This window comes from Callorhinchus milii, unplaced genomic scaffold (assembly GCF_018977255.1).
Source record: "Callorhinchus milii isolate IMCB2004 unplaced genomic scaffold, IMCB_Cmil_1.0 Scaffold3, whole genome shotgun sequence".
Classification (NCBI taxonomy): Eukaryota; Metazoa; Chordata; class Chondrichthyes; order Chimaeriformes; family Callorhinchidae; genus Callorhinchus; species Callorhinchus milii.
Window position 1 is genome coordinate 40663977 of NW_024704744.1, and position 22849 is coordinate 40686825.

At 39.8% G+C, this 22849-nt stretch overlaps 1 protein-coding gene across 1 annotated transcript in view; it reads right to left on the minus strand.

Annotated features, from left to right (window-relative positions):
• The window catches only part of cep162 (centrosomal protein 162), a 55457-nt gene extending 36664 nt beyond the window's left edge, over nucleotides 1-18793 (minus strand). Inside the window, exons 1-11 of the mRNA XM_042332857.1 lie at nucleotides 18589-18793; nucleotides 17792-17897; nucleotides 15628-15763; nucleotides 15196-15330; nucleotides 11998-12147; nucleotides 11175-11361; nucleotides 9198-9258; nucleotides 7994-8106; nucleotides 7367-7397; nucleotides 6937-6964; nucleotides 5997-6134 (exon numbers count right to left, since the gene is read on the minus strand). Of these exons, the coding sequence (XP_042188791.1) occupies nucleotides 5997-6134; nucleotides 6937-6964; nucleotides 7367-7397; nucleotides 7994-8106; nucleotides 9198-9258; nucleotides 11175-11361; nucleotides 11998-12147; nucleotides 15196-15330; nucleotides 15628-15763; nucleotides 17792-17851 (1039 nt within the window). The 5' untranslated portion in view covers nucleotides 17852-17897; nucleotides 18589-18793. The remainder of the gene's footprint in view (nucleotides 1-5996; nucleotides 6135-6936; nucleotides 6965-7366; nucleotides 7398-7993; nucleotides 8107-9197; nucleotides 9259-11174; nucleotides 11362-11997; nucleotides 12148-15195; nucleotides 15331-15627; nucleotides 15764-17791; nucleotides 17898-18588) is intronic.
• Between the last annotated feature and the right edge of the window lie 4056 nt (nucleotides 18794-22849).

Consider the following 22849-nt stretch of genomic DNA (forward strand, 5'->3'; position numbering starts at 1 on the left):
GAGAGTGGTACCTTTCCATAATGATATAATTGAAATCACAAACTCAGGATGTGCATAATCAGAGAAGTCAATATACATCTTCATACTTTGTAGCATTGTACAATGATCACCAACATGATCTGTTCCACCAGTGGATTTTTAAATAAATGAAGGTAAACCTTATTTACAGGATTGCAAATTTATCAGCAACTCTGCCCTCCACCTCGCTGTATCTCACAGCAAACCCGTGAAGACCACTGTGGAGTCCTGTAGCTCAGTGGTTAAGAGCACTCGCTTTGCAAGTGAGAGACCTGAGTTCAATTCCAGGCAGGGCGAAACCTTGGGCAAGTTTCCTTACTCCACACGCCTAATAATAATCCCTCCAAAAACAAAAACAATAATAAATTGGTCATTTTCAATCTACGACTGTTTGTGGGACACTGCTGTGCGCAATTGGCTGTCGCGTTCGCCCACAAATATAGTCAATTCACTTTACAGTGTCTTCTGTGAAGCGCTTTGGGACGTCCTCCCGACGTGAAAAGCGCTATATCAAATGCAAGGATTATTATTATTATTATTATTACATATACTTTCTCTGACTTGCTGCCTATAAATGAATCTGTTTGAATCTGCAAGGACACGATTTGTCACAATTTGAACTCACAATCTATGAATAAATGTAAAGATTATAAACTCAAACATAACTGGTTACAAATTTAAACCACTCTGTAACAAATAATTCAACTGCAATGGTTAGGAGTGGCAGTTCAAGTAGAAGGTTAGTTTATCAATTAAACAGTTTTGTGTGAGAAAGGTTAATGGAGTTATAAAAGTATAGGAACAGGAGTAGGCCATTCAGCCCTTCGAGCCTGTTCTGACATTAGTTAGATCATGCACCTCCAACTAATCTTTTCAATTCCAATTTTCCGCTTTCTCCCCATATCCCTCAATACCCTGACCTACCCAAAATCTATCAACCTCACTCTTAAGGTGTGGATGGATCCAGCATCCACGGCCTTTTAGAGAAGAGAATTCCAGACTTCTACCACCTTTTCAATGAAAAAATTCTTCCTGATTTCACTCTTAAATGGCCTGATTCTATTTTAAGACTATGTCCCTTGTTTTGGATTCCCCACCAGAGGAAATAGCTTCACTGTGTCTATCCTATCAAATCCCTTTATCATCTTAAATACTTCATCAAATCACCTCTCAAACTTCTAAACTCAAGGGAATACAATCCAAGTTTACGCAGCCTTTCCTCTTAACCCTTTTAGTTAAATTAATCCATTATTGAAGCAGGCAATCTGTACTGAATCATGGATGAATATGTCATTAAAATACTGGACTTCTTAAATTCAGCATTAAAATACTGGTCTATTAGCAGTAAATTGATGCAAATTAAATTATATTTAAACATTTTTTGGTGAACAACAACAACAAGATTACATTTGTATAGCGCCTTTCATGTCGGGAGGACGACCCAGTGTACAGCATTTCAGACGTGAGCTGGGGTCAGTGGAGGGAGAAGGAAGGGGAAGGGGGGTGGCCGATGGCATGGTCAAAGAGGATGGTTTTGAGGCGGGACTTGAAAGAGGCTAAGGAGGGGGTGAGGTGGAGTGATTGGGGGATGGAATTCCAGAGGTTGGGGGCAGAGTGGCTGAAGGTTCTCCCGCCAATGGTGGGTCGGGGGATGTAGAACAGGCCAGAGCCGGCTGAGCGGAGGGAATGGGTGGGTTGATAGGGGGTTAGGAGCTCGCAGATGTAGGGTGAGGCGAGGCCAGGGCTTTGTAGATGAGGACCAGGATTTTGAACTGGATCCTCTGAAGGATAGGGAGCCAATGGAGTCGGGCGAGAATGGGGGAGATGGGGTCACGGAGTTTGGTGCGGGAGAGGACACGGGCTGCAGAGTTGTGGATTATCTGCAGCCTGTGGAGGGAGGAGTTGGGAAGGCTGACAAGCAGGGAGTTTGCATATAGTCGAGCCTGGAGGTGATGAAGGCATGAACAAGAGTTTCAGCGGCCTGAGGGGTGAGGTAGTGGCGGAGTCGGGCGATGTTACGGAGGTGAGGGAAGGCAGAGTGGGTCATGGCTTGGATTGGAGGAGAAAAGACAGTTGAGGGTTGAACAAGACACTCAGGTTCCTGACTGGCTGGTGAGTTGCAGTGAGCAACCATGAAGGTTGATGTTGCCAGAGCCTGAGGTGCTGAGGCGCTGGCGTGAGCTAATCAGGAGGGCCTCAGTCTTGTTGACATTCGACTGCAGGAAATTTGCCCTCATCCAGGACTTGATGTCCGACAGGCAGTCTGTCAGGACAGCAGTGGTCCTGGAGTTGAGGGTGAAGGCAGAAAGATAGAGTTGGGTGTCATCCGTATACATGTGGAAGTTGACCCCATGTCTGCGGATGATGTCACCAAAGGGGAGCATGTGGATAATAAAGGGGAGAGGGCCAAGGACAGAGCCCTGGGGGACCCCAGATGTGACAGTGCGGGGGCTGGAGGAGAAACCGTTAGAGGCAACAAAGTGGAGACGGTGAGAGAGATAGGAATCGAACCAGGCAAGGGCAGGTCTGCGAAGATTAAGTAAGGAGGAGAGTATTGCTAACATGTCTGTTCCAGTGGCTAGATTGCAAAATTTATATTAAATTCATATTATTAGCTGTCACTTCCTGAAGCAAATCATTAGTGGAAAACTGGATGCTAACAAAAAAGGTTTGGTGCTTAAGGCCTGATTACATTATTAAAATTATTACATTATTAAAAACTAATAAAATAGATGTTAGGTTATACTCAAAGTAGAGGGGGGTCAGCCGTCGTATTGGCATTTCCAATGCTTGGGCTGACCCATGCCTAGACTTCCACGTTTTACAGGGAGAAACAGAGTGGTCAAGACATATCCAGAAGCTGCATGTGATCAATTAAAGTACTTTAAAGATGATTAATACACATTACCAAGTTATCAGCACAAGATTGTAAGAGAGGTTCATATGAAGAATCCACTAGGCCCCATTTGATCTTATCCTTTCAGAATATCCACCATATAATCATCCCATTTTAACATTAAGATTTTTTTAAAAATGAGTCCAATGCACTGGCCTTCATCCCTTTCCTGCTAGCTGTTCCACTAGTTAATTACCCGGCAGATAAACAACAACAACAACAACAACAAGATTCCATTTATAAAGCGCCTTTCACGTCAGGAGGACGTCCCAAGGCGCTGCACAGTTGGGTCATAAAGAAATACTACCTGGTGTCTGTCCTGAAATTGTCCTTTGCACCCCTAAACCTGTGTCTTCTTGTTCTTCTGTCTCTGTGCATTCAAAAGTATTATTTACTTTATCATTCCCATTTATAAACTTATATCTTTGTGATGTCCCCTCTGAGACATCTCCTTTCTAGATAAGAACAAAATTACATTCATATAGCAACTTTCACCTCGATAGGACATCCCAAGGTGTTGAAAGACCAAAGAGCCCTCGCTTGTCCATTGTAAACGTTGTTCATAGCTCATCATCTAATACTGGAGATATCCTCATTGCTCTCCTCTGTACTCTCACCAGGACATGGGAAGCAGTATTCTAGGTGTGGCCTAAGCAGAGTACTATACAGCCCAAGCACGGTGGATGTGATGGAAGAATGGATCAGGATCTCGGTGGCCTAAAGGGAGAGGTAGCAATGGAGACAGGCAATGTTGCAGAGTTGGGGGAAGGCTGAATGGGTCAACACATGGATGTGGGATTCAAAGAGTTGAGGGTCGAACAAGGTACCTAGCTTCTGTACTGGCTCAGTGAAATGGAGAGTGCATCCATGAATAGTGATGCTGCCAGTGAATGAGGTGTAGAGGCACTGACGGGAGCCAAGCAGGAGGGCCTCAGTCTTGTTGACGTTCAGCTGTAGAAAGTTCGCTCTTATCCAGTACTTGATGTCTGACAGACACTCTGTCAGGACAGCAGTGATCCTGGAATTGAGCATGCAGGCAGAGATAGAGTTGGGTGTCATCTGCATACATATGGAAATTAACCCCATACCTGCAGATGCTATCACCAAGCAGGAGCATGTAGATATTAAAGAGGAGAGGACCAAGGACAGTGTTCTGAGGAATGCCGCATGGCGCGAGGGCTGGAGGAGAAGCTGTTAGTGGATACAATGTGAAGACGATGGGAAAGGTAAGAATGAAACCAGGAAAGGACAGAGCCGTGAAGGTGGAGCTGAGAGGAGAAGCAGTGGAGAAGAATAGAGTGGTCAACAGTGTTGAAGGCGGCAGAGAAATCAAGAAACATGAGGAGGCAGAGAGATCCCTGGTCACAGATGAACAGAATGTCATTTGTGACTGACGAAAACAGTCTGTATTGGTGAATGAGGAGTCTATTAATATCTCTACACTTTTCAGTTTCCCGTCTTGGCAATTTCTATTTTATCCATGTAGTACCTTGGATTTTTACCTGCATCACTTGCTTCCTGAGCATGCTGCTCCTCCAAAAAGAAAAGTGTGTTGGCCTCTTTTAGAAAGATAATAATAATAATCCTTGCATTTAATATTGCGCTTTTCACGATAATAATGACATGCATGAGAACAAGGAGAGCTAAGTACCTAATGACAAACATGCTTTTCATTTTTACCAACAAGAAGGCATTTGAGGATTTCTATGTGCTCTTAAAACTCCTTCCTCCTCTATTCCAAAAACAGAATATGTCCTATTTTTTGTCTGACATTAAGAACTCAAGTAGCTAAACCCAGTAGTACCTGTTGTATGTATGCCAGTGTGGCAGATGCTGTGAAAATTAGATATGAATTAGATACAATGTGGATTAGATATGAACTGCGTTACTGCTGTGAGTGCTCTACAATACACGAATACAACAGAGAATAAAAGTCAGAAAATAAAAAAAAGAGTAATTCATGAATGTAAAAGTAGGAAATGAGAAAAGTTTTTTTTAATGCGGGAGAGGAATCCCAAGTGCAAACAACTGTTGCGTACTCTATTATACAACATTTATTAGTTTTATCATGATATAGAAAACTATTTCCGTTCTTCTTCCAAGCTGCAGTCTTTCTATCTTAAGCATGCACACATAATGGAAGATTAAATTAGATCCATTAACTAAATTAAAATTTCTTTTCAAACCAAACACTAATACAAGCCAAATGCCACATACATAACTCGGAAAGCATAACTGTGGCATTATTTGAGGTTTCCGAATATTTCAGTTATGATCTATGTTTAGACCTCATGTTTTATTTCCAACTGCCATAAAAACCGTTCCATCAAACACTAAAAAACAGCCGATTTTGTTCACAAAATGTACTTGGTTTTATAATTTAAACAGAAATTGCACTTAATAACCTTCAGTCAGCTTGCAGCAATTTATTTGTCGGAACCCATGTTGGCAATTTGTTGATTTGGTACAAGACTCCAGATGTAAACAAAATCCTCTCACCAATTATTTTAAAAGTTTGCAATTATCCACAACTGATGTATATCTCAATTCAGAAAGTGATACTCAGCAGGCCAAAAGCTGTTCAATGTTCCAAGTTCAGATAAAAAATAAGTGGGAGAATTGTTTTTTAATAAATACACTGCAAATTTGTCTGAAACTGGTATCCAGGTTGATGGATTTGATTAATGATTTTTTTGCATAAATGAATTTGCAATAGGCTTTTAAAAAGAGCCGTGCTCCTAAATTATCAGCATTTTACCAATAATTCCATAACTTTTAAAAATATATATTTTGCAGTTAAAATTGCAGAAACCCCCAAATTATCAGGGAAGCTTTTTATTTCTGATCTAATACCAAATTTCCCCAGCCAAAAAATGTGCTCAGGCATGAAACTGTGGAAAAATTGAATAACATGTCACAGGAGTTACTTGAGCTAGAAATAACAATGCCTTTGAAATGTCACTACTCCAGTCTTCAGGAAAGAAGATAACAAGAGTAGGATATTGGAAGGAATGAAAAGACAAACACTCAAACATACTTGTAGTTGGACACTAAGGAAAGACCATTATCATTCATCACTTACCTGTGCCAGACATTTGCAAAGAAATGCCTTGCTGCGCCTGTTTTTCATCGTTTATAATTTTGTTTGCTGGTTTATCTTCCTCAAACTGCAATAACTTTTGTGTATCCAGGGTTGAATCTTGTGAGTCCAGTAGCACAACTGTAATTATAAATGTGGATATTTCAACTTTGCAGAAAAATCCCATTTAAACTTGATCCAAAAGCAATTTCAGTATATTGCACCTGCTCATTTCTTAGCGATACATTTTCACTACAATTCTTCTCTCGTCACAAAACACGCGAAAGTTTCAGAATAGCTGCCCTCTGATAATAATATTGGTCCTTACATTTAATATAACAACTTTTACATCAGGGGAGGGAGGTCTCAAAGCACTTCACAAGATATATTGTAAAGTGTAGCGATTATATTTTTCTTGCAAACTAAGTTATACAGACCAGAAGGCTGTTTGTTTGATTTTACTCACTATGTTAAGGTGGTATTTTGTTGATTATGTCACAAAGGGATTACTGGCTTGAAACATTTATGCTTTCATTTTGCATTCTACTAGGATAGAATTAATCTATTTAAATCCATGTAGCTCACGGTATTATCCAATAGTCAGCATTTGATGATAAAACATGGATTAGTAAATCAATGTACGGGTTTTAAACACCAAAAGCAATTTTATTTCTACTGCTTTGCACTAATGAACAAAACTGGTGATGTAGTAATAAAACAATGCTAAATTTATTTTTTTCCAAAACAATCTATTTGAAACACAAACCTGGATGACTAGATTCTGATACTAGAACTATAATTATAACAAAAATATTACGTTATCTAGAAGGGTGTCAATGTGTACAGTAATTTACTCAATGGTGTAATAAATAAAATTGCAAAACAGACAATAGTGTAATTAACTGATATGCACATATATAATTAACCGATAGAAATTAAATACCTTTGGCCAGCATTCCACATTCTGCTCCCTAAAAATAAAATCAGATGAATTTCAACAGATTATATAGGAGAATAAAATTCTGTAAGTATAGAGCAATATTATCTCTGAAAACCGTCCTTTAATTCTAGATTCATTTGTTAAAGATGAGCAATTAGGTTGTCTGCATTTCTTTTTGGTTAGGGAATGATCCTGTTCCAGGGAGGTGTATAAAATAATGGAGGGGGTGGAGGAGTGAATAAATAATAAAATGAAAAGACGTTAACCATGACCAGAAAAATAAATCTTAACTATGGCAAACCGGCGATTGGGAGCAGAGCAGCAAGGTCAGAGACTAAATGATTAATTGAGAATCTGGATTTGAAGACAGCATATAGGCAATAAACTGAACAACATGTAGCTGAATAGTCAATTCCTTTTAATAGTACTTTACATACAGGAATTCTTCCAAAGCGCCAAAGGAACTAAGTACAAGACAATTTATCATATAAACCCAGTAATCACGCGGACACTATTCCAGAGATTACATAATCTAATAATTAAGATAAATTAAAAATGGTCCACTGTACTCAGGAAACCAGTCATAAAAAGTACTTCCAGAAGATTATAAAAAAACTCAAATTATACCTACTCACCCTCGAAAGTATGTGCAATTACCTCCAAAACAGTGCTCAGTTATACCCTTACTTCGCCAGTTCGAAATTCTGGTCTGACCATATGCTTTTCTAACTTTTAACTGTTGCTTGCTCTGCACTCCACCATCAGTGGCAAGACTATTCACAAGTGTCCCCCTCACTTCCAAAACCACTTTGCCTTGCTCCCTGCCTTCAAGATTCTCCTAAATACATCTTTTTTAATAATGCCTTTGGTCAACATCTTTAAAACTCATTTCTCTGCTTAGTGTCCACCATTACATTTACCAAGTATTTTGAAACAGTCTTGTACATAAAAGATGCTTATGTAAATGCATGTTGTTATAATATTAGCACTGCGATGTAATGCACAACTTTATAGCTATTACCTCTTTATCAGACATCATTTCATTGGTATGAGATTTAACTTCATCCTTTTCCAGAATATGTTCAATGTTGGCTTCATTATCTGATCCAAACTCTTCATCTTCAATCTTGACACCATAATTATCTTCAAAATCATCACTGTAGTGTTTTGAAGCTGAAATCCAGAGTGTGATACATCATTAACTCTACACACATGTTTAAAATCAGTTTGGGTTACAACATCAGAGATTTACCAACAAGTAAGCTAACTTGGTAGCTGAGATTTGACTTGGTCATTTGCTCCCTGTACCCATCCTAAAAACAAGCATGTTTTCTAAAATTATTTCAATCCTACTATACCTAAAGTGATTGGGAGAACTAGAGTAATGGTAAACTTCCTAAACAGAACAAATAGACTTTACATACAGGAATTCTTCCAAAGCGCCAAAGGAACTAAGTACAAGACAATTTATCATATAAACCCAGTAATCACGCGGACACTATTCCAGAGAGACTAAAGACTAGGGGGACTGAGAGTGAAATATCACAATGACACAAATGGAAATGGCAAAATGACACCAAGCTCCTTTAAACTGGTGAATTGGTTGCCTTGGTGTTAAACTGTACTTCCAATCTCAACTCTACGATACTTGTCAAAAAATATAAAATATCATCTCATTAGCTTTTCCCCTGACCTCATGTCACCAACAGACATTTCTGCAACTTAGAATGTTGTTTTTCAGTGGACAATAAAGTCTGTTTGAATAAAATTTCAGTAAAACACAAAAGTAACCAATGCGTTGAAAGAGAGAAAAAAAAGTCATCTTTTTCATTAAAATCAACCCTCATTCACACTGCAAGATATTATTGTATATCCTCCTTGAAATTGATTAGAGTTTTGGTCTAATTTGACATTGCCGCTGAAGAGTCCAGGAGAAAGAAATATTAATTGGTACAAAGCTCTAAAATGATGACAGATCTGCAAATTGTTCAGAAAAATTACTAATGAAGCAAAATTGCTGTTTTTGACTAAGCTCCAAACATAATCATACGTGATCTGGTAGAAACATAGTGTAATGGATAATCAATCAATACCAGACTCAGAATGTACCTTTACCTGCATACCATTTAGAACTTAAAATTATTTTCTAACAATTTAAAAAAAATACCAGCTGAATCAAATTGTATGTCCCAAATTTTACCCAGGTGCGCTTCATGCTGTTACCGTATTCTATTATTTATCACAAAACTTGAGCAAAACTCTACCTGCTTTAGGTCTGGACTGCTCCTCCTTGAGGTCCTGATCTGCTGAACATTGTGTTCCTTTCTAGAAGAGACGGCAAAAGGTAAACTTCATAACTGAAACATCTATCAGAGAATCAGTACTGTACCCACTGTTCTCTATCAGTAGATGTTTCACTGGACATACTTATAAAGCAACAATTTTACATCATACAGCACGCTTCATGTCCAGAGGATGTCTCAAAGCGCTTGATAGAGCTGACTGGGCGTGTGGGAGGTGAGGAAGCTGGCGGGAAGAAAGTTACCTAAAAGCTCAGTTGAAAAGAAAGATCTGCACTCTGTATGTTTCAACACAACATCTTCAATTCTAAAAGGAAACAGCAAGATTCTGAAATCATACAAAGTTATTTTTGAACTGGAGCTTTGCAATCATCTCATTGAACTGGTTCAGTTGATTTAATCCTCAATCTGTGTAACATAGAATTTCATATTCTGAATTACATCATCACAATATCATGTTACAATATCACAATATCCTTCAAATAAATAGGTCACAATCCTTGCTGAATGGAAAGCTCTCGAATTGGAGCTGAATAAAAAAAATTTCAAACCAGATGGAAGTCTAGGACTGCAAAATGATATGTGCTATATAGAAAAACATTAACTAAATCTATAGATTCAAACCAAGTCAAGTTGTTTTCGGAAGCACGGAAAGTTGCAAAAATTACATCGAGTACAAATAGGTAAGAGATTTCCAATCTCCTGATGCATATAGTACAAAATCAAATTACAGTTTACTCCGATGTGAACAAGGGAGAGAGCTGTAAGGGGCTAACCGTGTTTAAAATAACTGCTCTACAAACAAGAGATATGTGATGTTCACTGCTGGTATTGCGTGCAGATAGATTTAATTGAAAGTGAATAATAAGGTAAAAGTACTGTTCTTATGTTTTAAATTGAGATTTGGTTGAAAACCTTGTAATTCTGATGGTCCTGCTCCAGGCATAGTTTTGAAGTAGCCAGAAAACTTATCACATTTCTTTTGATATTGAATAGGATGAACAACAACAACAACAATATTCCATTTATAGAGCGCCTTTCACATCGGGAGGACGTCCGAAGGCGCTGAACCAAAGCATGCAATAAATCAGTGCCATCAAGCTGAATAATTGTGCAGAACTGGACAGTACAGAAACTAGAAGCCAGCAGTGGGTTTTATTTGCAGCTGTCAAAGATGCAATGCAGCATTCCACCAATAGGCAGACAATACTTGTTAGTATCATATGCTGTATGAAAGAAGATGAATTCAAATGAAATGTACATAGAAAATTATACAATAACAAAAAGATGATACTAAAACTTTTATTTTATATTTAGGAGAGTAAATATATTAATGTCATATTTCCTTAATTTCTTCATCCTCAATCTGTGTAACTATTGTGGTTACCAAATAACCACATCATTGAAAGGACAGATCCAATTGATCTATAAGCCGGGGCATGAAAACCTGTTCAATAATAAGAGAAGGAATTTCAAACATCCCTGTAAGATTTAGCATATCTCACATCTTTATGTACCTCTTTACGTCTTCTACTTATGTTCATTATCAAGTCAGCGCCAATGCAAGTGACACCGGTGACAAATGGAAGATTTTTTTAAGTGTATGAAAACATGGTGAATGTTTTAATGAGGTATATTATACAATACAATAGTTAAATTGGCATTAAAGTGCCTTTCACATCAGAAGGACCCAAAGCACTTAACAGTAATATCTACCCCCTGAGCTGGGTAACCAAGGGGGAAAAGGAGGAGAATAATAAACAAAAGTGTGGTCCAACAGTGCTATATACCAAACACAAGGATTATTATGATTATTTTAGAAGTTAATTTGCATCTATAGCAAAGCAAGCAATAGACTAGAGCAAATTCAATATTTTTTTAAACTTTTTAGATTTTTCTAAACCAAAATTGCCATTGATGAGGAAAAAATATTTATCTTACTGATTTAAAGCAGACAATGGTGTTGTATTGGTTTGTTCAAGTTCTTGATTAAGCCTCGAGTAGTCAATAGTGGAAGAAACTCCCCTCTCAAGATTAGCAAAGAACTGTTCTTTCTGCTCTTGTTCTTCCAATGTATCCAGCCCAAGTCCATGAGTATTTTGCTCAGGTCCTGATGCCACAATAGACTCTAAGGACAAAGAATATAATTTCCTTTCAACTTTGATAACATATAAACATTTACAAGGCTATCAGACAGCAGATACAATATATTATAGACACAATAATAACTGTATTTTATAAATACATTAGAAAGGGGTAAATTATAACTGATGAGATTTAAGACAAAATATTGTTAAACCTTGATAAAAGGCTGAAAAACTGTTTCAATCCATTTTGAATAGTTACTGAATTTGAATCACAGATTTTACACCAGGCTAAAATAGGGATCGAATACATTTGGAGGAAATAATGACAATAACTTGTCACATAATTAGACAAACTAATTTTATAGCAGGTTGTTTTTCTCTTACAAATTTGGTAGCAGCTAGGCACAACAATATTGTAAAATGTACAGTGCAGGATAATGTCTTTCTATATTGCCACATTTTTCCCACAAAATACAGTCAGTTCACTTTACAACATATTTTGTGAAGAGCTTTGAGACATCGCAACGATGTATTAAGGATCTATATCAAATGCAAGGATTATTATTATATTAATTACCTCTTGGGAAAGGTATTTAAATAAAAGCATTCTCATTTCCTTCTCCTCATTTCCAAATTATTTTCTTATAACAAACATTTGTACCAAAAACATTTCTCACCATTCGGCTCAAGACTGTCTTTGCTGATGGACACAGATGTCCTCTTGCCTTCCTTATCCAGAGTTATCTTCTCGTGTTCTTCTTCAACCTCTGCAATAGGTTGGGAGGTCTTACTGGATTTGAGAAAGCTCCTATTGGATTCCAGCAAACCTATAATTTACACATAAACACAGTAATAAAGCATATATGGTTTAGGAATACAATTGGGAAATGGTAAAACACGTATTTTTACTTGTGTCACCTTTAAATGATGCTGATCATTTACACTCCTATATGATTCTTAAATAGTCCCCCTGAATGATGGTTTAGAAGGTTCAACTTCTCTTATCAGACACATATGGGAAATCTGTTTGTGGCGTGTTGTATTTAAAACAATAGTTGCTCTCGACAAATGAAAACAAGCTGGGGAGTGGGGGGTAGTGGAGTGTTAATCATTACATACAGAAAAAANCGAACAAAACAATCAGTAGTTAACATTGGCTGTTACACCTCCTGCCTCCACTCACCCGATTTCAGCAAATTATTGGGTCTGAAGCCAGCTCAACAATTTCTAACCATTTTTATTTGATTGAGGTTCAAGACCACCATTATTGTCAATCACAGAACACATTGTTGCTTCACGAGATCATGGCTTGGCATGAAGGAGCAGTACAATACAGGCCCAGTCACAAAAATGGTATGTTTTTCTCCATAGCAGCACACCCTTCACAAAGTTCACGAACAGACCAAATGCCAAAAGTTACTTTCAATCCAGAAAGGTACTTGCTGATCCTAAAACTACTGATAAAAACTGCCTTCTCAGTAATTGTATATGGCACCCGTCATTTTCTTCTTTCCATTATGCGCACTTGAATATTTACTAACTTAGTCTAAAATCTGATGCTGTCATCCTTTAGGGAACCCTCAAGCAGAATTTGAGCTATTGGTCCAATCTTCTCAAACATAAAATTGTATCGAATCGATCAAAACTGTAAACTAGACACATATCAAAACATATTAAAATGATTAAAAGTATATCCTAATCAATCAATCTTTACATTGACAGTATATTTTAAGAAAAGGAATGTCATGTTAAACAAGAAATAAATAATTATACTTAGTCACTCAAAAGCAATTACTCTGTTACAAAGCAATCCTGAGAAACGGAAAGTAAACAACAGAGATTGCTAAGCAATAAATTGCAAAAGCAGCAAAACCAGTTCATCTTCTTCATAACAGTACCATCACCACCACCGTTTGGTGGTTTAATTGAGATATCACTGGCCAGAAAATGGTTCAGCATTGCATCGGCACACATTTGAGGTGCAGTGTGGGTCACATGTAACAGGGAATGGAAGTTATTAAGATAGGCCACAATAATACATTCAAAGTGATTCATTTGTTTTACTTCCTAACTGATATTTTTAATATTGAACATTACTTGAGAGAATAGTTTTCAATGAAATCTCACTCTCTAACAATTGCAATCATTTAATGTTCCAAACATTTATAACCTACAGAATAATCAATGTCACAAAATGCCTACAAAGCAATAATCTAATTAAGAGTACCGTTGCCAAGATTAGACCACAGTGGTAAGAATCCCTCATGCATATTTAGAAAGTAAACTCATTTTGATTTTACATAGTGGTGTTTTTACGTTTTTATTCTGTTTCTGGCCATTTTGGTGCCAGCACTGGGCTAATAATGTGATTTCCGTAAACATGTGTAAACATGTAGTGTAAATTTCAGGTGCCTGTAAGAGTTATCTGTTTGGAACCATTTCCCTGCCTTTCCCCTGTTATAATTTGTCTTATCAGATGTTTGAAACCTTTTAAAAGCTATTAAGGATTCTGCTTCAACCACTGTTATAGTAGGGTATTCCATGACCTAATCTCACTTTGTTTTTTGTGGTAATAATCTTAAATTTATGTCCACTAGTTATCAAATCACTAACTATATTTATCTTATGAGAGCCCATCATAATTTTGATTGTGGCAGGATTACTGAAATAATATGCAGTTTATTCCCAATGAATTCATCTTCCAGTCAACATCAAACAACATTAAGTCTCAATTACCATCAACACTCTTGTAGGTGCCTTCACCATCAGAAACATTGCTTTCCTCTTGCACATTCGCAGTCGTTTCTTTCCTAGTTTTGTAAAAATGTTCCAGTTCACTGAACCTTTCCAGTGCTTTGCTACGGGGTTTGGGGATAGGTTTGGGTGGAGTTACTTGTAGGTATTTGTGACGATAGGAACGAGAGAATGGTAAGGAAGGAAATTTTATAAAGAAATTTTTTTGAAAAATAAACAGAAATGTAAAAGTTAGAAAGCAAAAGATTTAATGATTTTAATGCAATAATAAAGAAAATAAACAGTAGAAAAGGACAAAATATGCAATATATCGTTGACCTATTAAGCATAATCCAGTATTCAAAGAGAACGCCATTATTAACTACGAAGAATAAATTAAAAGGATATCTATTTATGTCAGAGCTGTTGATTTAACAAGTGAAGATTTATCGCACATTTGGGGTGAAGACCAAACAAACCTGAAGCACGGTGAAATCAATTTTCCTTCCTCATCTTAAATAACCATTGTTTTATTAAATCGGTAACAAATCAATGTTGAATCCTAGAAAGGTTATGTACAATTAAGGTCCAACGTAGCAAGCTTCCTTTGTGCATCACCATTTTAAGAATCATTTGTGACTGACAGAGGGTGAAGCATTCCTCCAGTGGCCCATAAACCACACGTACATAAACATGAATCAAGTGCATACAACTGCACCCAATTACCATTTTTTTAAAAAAGTGGTTAAACAAGGATAACTTTGTCTGAATCTTGCTGCAAAATTTGTACTTATGTTCCTGGACATGTATTTTTTACTCACTGGAGCTTCAATAATTTATATCAATTGTTTCAATTGCTGAACACTAATGGGGAGAAATTCTACATGGATCAAGATTCACTCTATGTAGTGAGAGAGTCCAGTATTTGGCAAATTGTTGAATTCAATCTCAACACAGAAATTAGTTTTCTGTAATTCTTAAAATAATTTACTAGAAAACCCACTTCAACATTAAGCCTGTGTTTAAGAATCTGCCAAATTTTGGATACTCTGGAATCCTACGTTAATAGATCTAGGAAGAATTTCTTCCCATGTAGCCAGATGAATCTGAATCTGATTATATTTAAAAAATTATATAAATACCCTCCTGTGACCCAGGATTTTCAGACAATAAATTCCCATCACTCTCTTCAACAATTTCTTCCCTCGTTGTTTCAATCCCAGGATCAACAACTGCTGCCTGCTTTTTCAATTTGGAGAATTTCCGGGGCTGGGGCTCTTAGATAAAGAAGATAAAAAGCATGCTTAGAAGTGTGAAGAGTGGAAAGGGAAAGCAAACCAATGAGAGTAAACGCTAAGAATCAAAGCAACAGCCAAGCAGAAAAGCCAAGGTTTTAATGGTCTCTGTTCACAGAAATGGAAGCAAAATGAAAAATATACAACTATTTGAATGGATTAATGCATTTGCACCAAAGCACTTTGAAACCTAAGCACTGACACTATGCTACCCACTTGTGGTCAATAAATCAGGAAACAAATGCCACCTTGAATTGGGTAAGGAAAGCAGCAACTTACGCCCTTCATCGCCATCACTGATCCACCATAGATTTGCATCCTTTTTGATTTCCTTCTTCTTCTTAGGCTGCCCAAGACAACTCAGAACACTAGATTTCGTCGAACTCCCTAAATCAACAGACTCATCTGAAATAGACTAGAATATGTTCATGGTACAGTCAGTAATCAGAATAAAAACGGACTTTATTCTTCAACAAAAGGTTTTGATTTCTTAGCTTTCTTGAGATTTTGATTTCTTTAAAAATGAAAATTGTGGTTTGGGTGGAAAGGACAAGAATTGGGGATTGGCTTAACAAATATTTTTCAGCATCCAAAAGTATGTCACACATTCCAAAAGGAAACAACAACAACGAAATTACATTTGCAAAGCTCCTTTCATGTTGGGAGGACGTCCCAAGGCGCTGGACAGACAGAGTTATATACCCGAGCTGGGGGTTGGGGTCGGGGAGGGTGGAGGACAGAGGGGGAAGCAGGGAGATCGAAAGCACAGTCGAAGAGGAGGGTCTTGAAGGTGGCGAGGGAGGGGGCGAGACAGAGGGACTGCGGGATGGAGTTCCAGAGGGTGGGGGCAGACTGCTGGAAGGCCCGCCCGCCAATAGTGGGGCGAGCGAGGCAGGGGACATGAAGCAGGCCGGAGCCCGCTGAGCGGAAGGAGCGAGCAGGATGGTAGAGAGTTAGGAGGTCGCAGAGGTAGGCGGGAGCAAGACTGTGGAGAGCTTTAAAAGTGAGGACCAGGATCTTGAACTGTATCCTCTGTGTGATGGGAAGCCAGTAGAGTTGGGCGAGGATGGGAGTGATAGGATCGCGGAGCCTGGTGGGGGAGAGGACACAGGCTGCAGAGTTCTGGATGCTCTGCAGCCTGTGGAGGGAGGAGTTGGGGAGGCCAATAAGCAATGAGTTTGCATTGTCGAGCCTTGATATAATGAAAGCGTGTATGAGGGAAAGGACTGAAGTAACATTTGTACAAGGTTAGATTTTATGTGAACCTGGAAGGAAGGAGTATGTAGTCGATAGAGGGGCTGAAATATTGAAATGCGGCGGGGGTGGGGGTACTTAGTGGGATGCTTCAGAAGTCGATGCTAGAACTCCTCTTGTTCTTTGCATACATATACAAATGTGTACTGATCATTGGTAAGTGACATTTATTAAAGATATATACAAGATACTTTTCAAGTTAATTCTAAAAGAAGAAAACACGGTTTAAAAAACAGAATTTGACTGCTGTCCAGAATACAATCGTCAGTAATGACACCTTAACAACAACAACAAAATTACATTCATAGAGCACCTTTCACATCGGGAGGACGTCCCGAAGAGCTGAACAGTCAGGTTTCGGGGCCCGAGCATGGGGGAGGGGTGGTGTAGGGGTGAGGGAAGACAGAGAGGGGGGAGGGAGACCAAAGGCACGATCGAAGGGTCTTGAGACCGGCCTTGAACACTGTAAAAAGCCAAATCCCAATTTAGTTCAGTTCAGTATCTGAATTCGCTTCATACCCATGGCACAGTGCTGGATGGAGTCTTCTATTCTGAGCAGAGATTGTCTCATAGACATAATTCCTCATCTCTGCTATGAGGGTTTTCTGTAAGATAATCACTCACTTCTAGAGAGAGGCGAGAGTCACCTCATTTAACCAAAAACAATAAAGCATACTGTATCTGAACTATATACAATTATAACTAACTAATGATATTTAAATGCACATTTATGGGAAATGTCTGCTAAATAAACAAAATACTTAATGAACATCACTGTACTTATTCCATTCATGAGGAATGACCTAAGCAATTTCTCAGTCAATCATCTTTATCACTTATGGAATAAATTTATATTTCACCATTCTTTAAGTACCATATTATTTTGTGCCGCATTTGTGCCCACAAAATATACAGTCAATTCACTTTACAGTATATTCTGTGAAGCGCTTTGAGACATCTAGAAAACGTGATAAGGCGCCATACAAGTTCAAGTATTATTATTATGTACTAACTGCAGTCTATGAAATAGACTGTTTGTTGTTGTTATGAAATACAACAATAACAACAGCTTGCATTTAAGTGATTTTGCACTGTAACAAAGAGATGGATTGTACAAAATAGCACAAACATATTGCAGTAAAATTCATCTTGATCAAATCAGGGTTCTACTTGAGTAAACATACTGCACCTCTTTCAAGAACTGTTCAAACTGCTCATCTATCTCCTCATTGGTAAGCTTGTGAGACATGCTGCAAGACTTGTTACGAACTCTTAAGACCTTTTGGAGAAGAGATCTAGAACAAGAAAACAGAGTAAGAGCGTGGAAGTACAGTGGCTTGTTATACATATATCACAGGTTGAGAAGACGTAATTAGTCTGGCCAGTGTTGACTAAATAAATGTGTCTTCCAACCAATTAGAAACACCAAGCTGATTTCAGGTAGAGTGGTTGGACACAGGCTTTCCTCTTGGTAAAGCATGTGTCATACTTTTTTTAACTATAGTAATATTGTTATGAGGACAACCCGGTTGGAAGAGCCAGTATTTATTATCCATCAGTTTGTGTAACGTCCTTGTGTACCGGGACTTCTCCAAAAAGGCGATCAGGATGGAATCAGCGTTTCCATGACACTCTCAAACACCTCCTAACCAATGACCACCATCATAACAGCAGGTTGCCTTCTTGCCGTCAAGTCATCGAGATGTCTTTAAGCGCTTCACAGAATATATTAAAAACTGACTTTGTTTACGTGGGTGAAACACGGCAGCCAATTGCGCAGAGCAACGTCCCACAGTGCAAGGGATTATATTACCCCCTGAAAGCGATCAGGCAATTGACTAACGACCAGGTCCCTACTTACTGCTATGTAAACAGGCGCGTGGAGTAAGCAAACTTGTCTTGAGGTTTCTCCGAAACCTCCGGGTGTGTTCTGGCTTGCGAGGCGAGCACGCTAACTAACACGCTACATCGTCGGCGCAATATTACCTTTCTGAAATAAAACATATGAAGTCCACGCTGCGTTAAGCAGAGCAGCATCCAGAGAGGTGGAGGGCTTTTTTGGAAAAAAAGAAGTGGGGAAAAAAGGACAAGTTACGCACCGGGGCAGGAATGGATTGAACTGTACTGTGCGGGGTTAGAGGCACCCACTCCTCAGGCATGGCTTGTTGCTGTGGGGCTGTGCTGTGGCTGTGGGGGCTATTGCTGTGGGGTTGTGCTGTGGCTATGGCTGTGGGGCTGTGCTGTTGCTGTGGGGCTGTGCTGTGGGGTTGTGCTGTGGCTATGGCTGTGGGGCTGTGCTGTGGGGCTGTGCTATGGGGTTGTGCTGTGGCTATGGCTGTGGAGCTGTGCTGTGGGGTTGTGCTGTGGCTATGGCTGTGGAGCTGTGCTGTGGGGCTGTGCTATGGGGTTGTGCTGTGGCTATGGCTGTGGGGCTGTGCTGTTGCTGTGGAGCTGTGCTGTGGGGCTGATGCTGTGATGTGGCTATGGTTGTGGGGCTGTGCTGTGGCTATGGCTGTGCTGTGGGGTCTCCTCTCCCACAGCTCTCAGTGTGAGACGGTTCCGGCTCTCACACTGCCCACACCAGCCCCGCCCCCGGCGCCGCCCGCGCGCTCTCCCGCCACCTGCGTCACAGACGCACCTCGTCCCGACTGGCGGAGCGGAGGGGTCATGGGCGGGGTCTGATTCTTGACCGACGACCGCGTCCGGCCACTCAGGGCTCGCTCGCGCGCGCCCGTCAATCAGCCGCGCTTCGCGCCAATCGCCGCCCAGCGGAGGCGGGGCTTGGAAGAGCTTTGACGCGAGGCGCGCGGGGGGGCAGTCACCTGCTCTTACCTCCCACTGTAACATCTGAGGCCGTAAAGAGACGGCGTGAGGCCCCGGGGAGGGTGGCTCAGGGATGCCGGGATTAGAGAGGATCAGGCGGGGCGGGGCGGGGAGGCGGCTGCTCTGCCGCTTGCCCTGGTGGTAACGGTCGGGCCGGGCTCGTTGCGGGGCAACAGGACGCCGCGAACTCCCGTCTGGGAGGCGCGCGGGCGGACGGTGGCCGTGAGGTGCCTGAACACAGTGTCAGGAGGGGAAGCGATTCACTTCAGTCACCAACACCTCGAAACCTCTGCAGCCTTATCCCTCCTTGACACTGCCTCACCATCACACTGCAAACACTATCGCTTGGTGCCTCCCCCTGCCTTGCTCAGCATGGCAGCCTCAGCACTTTGAAATGGTGTAATAATAATAATAATAATAATAATAATCCTTCCATTTAATATAGCGCCTTATCACGGGCTTTGAGACGTCTCAGGAAAAAGCGCTTCACAGGAAGTTTTTTTTTTACCGTCGAGGGACTTGACTGTCAAGACGTTAACCGACTTGACGGGCGCTGTGTAATTGTTGTCGTCATCTCGAACCACTTTGCACAACTGGGCATCCAAGCCTGGGGCGGGGGAGGGGGGGGGCGGGGGAGGGGGAGGGGCGGGGGAGGGGGGGGGGCGGACGGGGAGGAAGGACTGAAAGTGCAGGCAAAAAGATACGGCTTTCGGTGGCGTTTAAAAGTGGGGAAGTGAGGGACAGAATGGAGTTCCAGATTACTGGGGACGAGCGGTTGATAAACCAATAGTATTAGGCCTGAGTGCTGTGTACAGTAATTTACAGCATTACATAAGTACAAATAACTAACTAACCGCAAGTGACTAGTTGGTAAATATGAGGAATTCTAATTTGTGAAACATAACCTTTTATTTTCTCTATTTTTTTGTGCAGTTTCTATTTTGTACTTTATTTGAAAAGACTGCGTTGATAAGGCATTGAATATGATCACGTTACTGCTATTCATATTGCGTACAATACAATATTAATTTACATTTATATAGTGCCTTTCACATCCCAAAGCACTTAACAATATTGGCTGGCACCCAAGCTGGGGGTGGGAGACGACACTGGTGGGAAGGGAAAATTTGACTGAAGGTACGGTCAAAGAAGTACGTCTTTAACTGGACCTTGAAGAAGGGAGTGAATTGGAAAGACTCCAGGATGGAGTTCAAAGGTGTGGAGGCAGTGAAGCTGAAAACCCGCATGGCGATGGTGGGGCAAATAGGGCGAAGGACATGAAGGCGACCAGTACTCACTGAGTGAAGGGAGCATATGGGTTGGTAGGGTTGGGGAATTCGCAGAGGTAGGATGGGGTGAAACAATGGAGGAACAACAAAGATCTTGAAATCTTAATATACGAGTATTTATCTGCTTTGTATTTATATATTTATGTATCTAGAGCAATACTTTGCTGTGGGCTGTGTTCCTGAAAGATGAGGGGCTTACAAACCAGCACAAAACAGTTATTTCAGATTTGAAAAACCAACGGTGACATTAATATGGCATACAACATTGAAAACTGAAGTTTGGAGATAATAAATTAGTATGTGATCAAACCTTTAATATTTAATATTAAATATTTAATATTTAATATCCCATTTAATATAAATGTTTTACTGAGCCACTCATAGCTGCATTACATTGAGTGGATACTGTTAAATCCAATCTGAGCTTGAGCCACTTTTATTCTAATTACAACTGAGTGGACATTAGTTTACGTGCTTCTATGATTTTGAAATTAGGAGGTGAAATTTATGGGATGTAACTTTCACGGGGAAATGTCACAAATGTTTTCCTGTTTTGTAGTTATCACCAGCAAACACTTACCTGTCAGTCATTGTATGACACAAATAGTAACTATTGACAGTAACTAAAATCGAATAATAGTGACTCAGGAGAACTGCTCTCAGACAAGACCAGCTTCCAGAGTGATAGATCAGGTTAATGCAACGTTCACAGTGGATGACGAAGATCTCATGGAACTATTCAAAAAGAGAAGAGAGTTTCTCCCAGTGTCCTGACCAACAATCTCCCGAATAAAATTGAAAACTCACTTCATGGCTTTGTGGGACACTGCTGTACACACATTGTGCAGAGCTACCAGGTTCACACACAACAAATACACAGTCACTTCACTTTATTGTATGTCTTATGAAGCATTTTAATGCGTCTTCCTGATATGAAAGGCACTGTACCAAATGCAAGGGTGATTATTATTTATTATTATTGAGTTTTCATCTGCAGTATCATGCTTTCAAATTTCACAAGTCCACAAACTGAAAGTAATAATAATCCTTGCATTTGATATAGCGCCTTATCACATCTTCGAGACGTCTCAAAGCACCTCACAGAATATACTGTAAAGTGAATTGACTGTATATTTTGTGGGTGAAATGAGGCAGCCAATTGCCCACAAACAGTCATGGATTGAATGACCAATTTATTATTAATTTTTTTTGAAGGAATTATTACCCCCGGAAAAGCAATCTGCCAATCGACTGTCTATTGGATTCCTACTTACTGCTAAGTGAACAGTGATGTGTGGAATAAGGAAACTTGCCCAAGGTTTCATCCAGCCAGGAATCGAACCCAGGTCTCTCGCTTGCAAGGCGAGTGCTCTAACCACTGAGCTACAGCACTCTAAAAGTGACAGCAAAATATAAAATCTCTTTGGTCTATAAATCATTTATGAAAAATAATCAAGACAGTGGAACTGGTATTCTGGAAGATGTAATAACAGTCAGAAGGGCCTTCTTTATGATGTGGTACAAATAAACTACAACTTCAAACTGCTACTTTGAAACTACTTTGAAACTCAACTGCTACCAACGCCTTGGGATGTCTTCCCGATGTGAAAGGCACTACCCAAATGTAATTTTGTTGTTGTTGTTGTTGTACTTTGAAGTCACCAGAGGGTGCTATGCACAAGCTGTTAGTTTCTGCAATGGTACTGCAAAACTCGTATCACATTTGACATATGCAAAGTTAGGTATGAGATGTATTTTATATGAGTGACACATAACAAATACAGTAAACAAGTACTAGGTCCTTGTCACTAACTTGCTTTAGTTGTAACTATTGCCTGATGCCACGATGACAGGTCAAGATCTCGTTTTCCAAGCTTGTTTCAACAGAGTACACTCAATTGTACTATGCATGTGGTACTTCACCACTACAATCGGTAAGTGCACATGCGGTGACAGGTCAAGACTTATTTTCCCGCTCTTGTTTCAAACGGTACACTGGCATGCGTACTTCAATGCAGCCGCTAAGTGTGATGACGATGTTACGAGTTAGGAGATCAATTGCATTGGATTTAGGATTATTTGGGACCAAGACACCATTATGATTTAGCCATTTATCTGACATAAAATCCAACTAG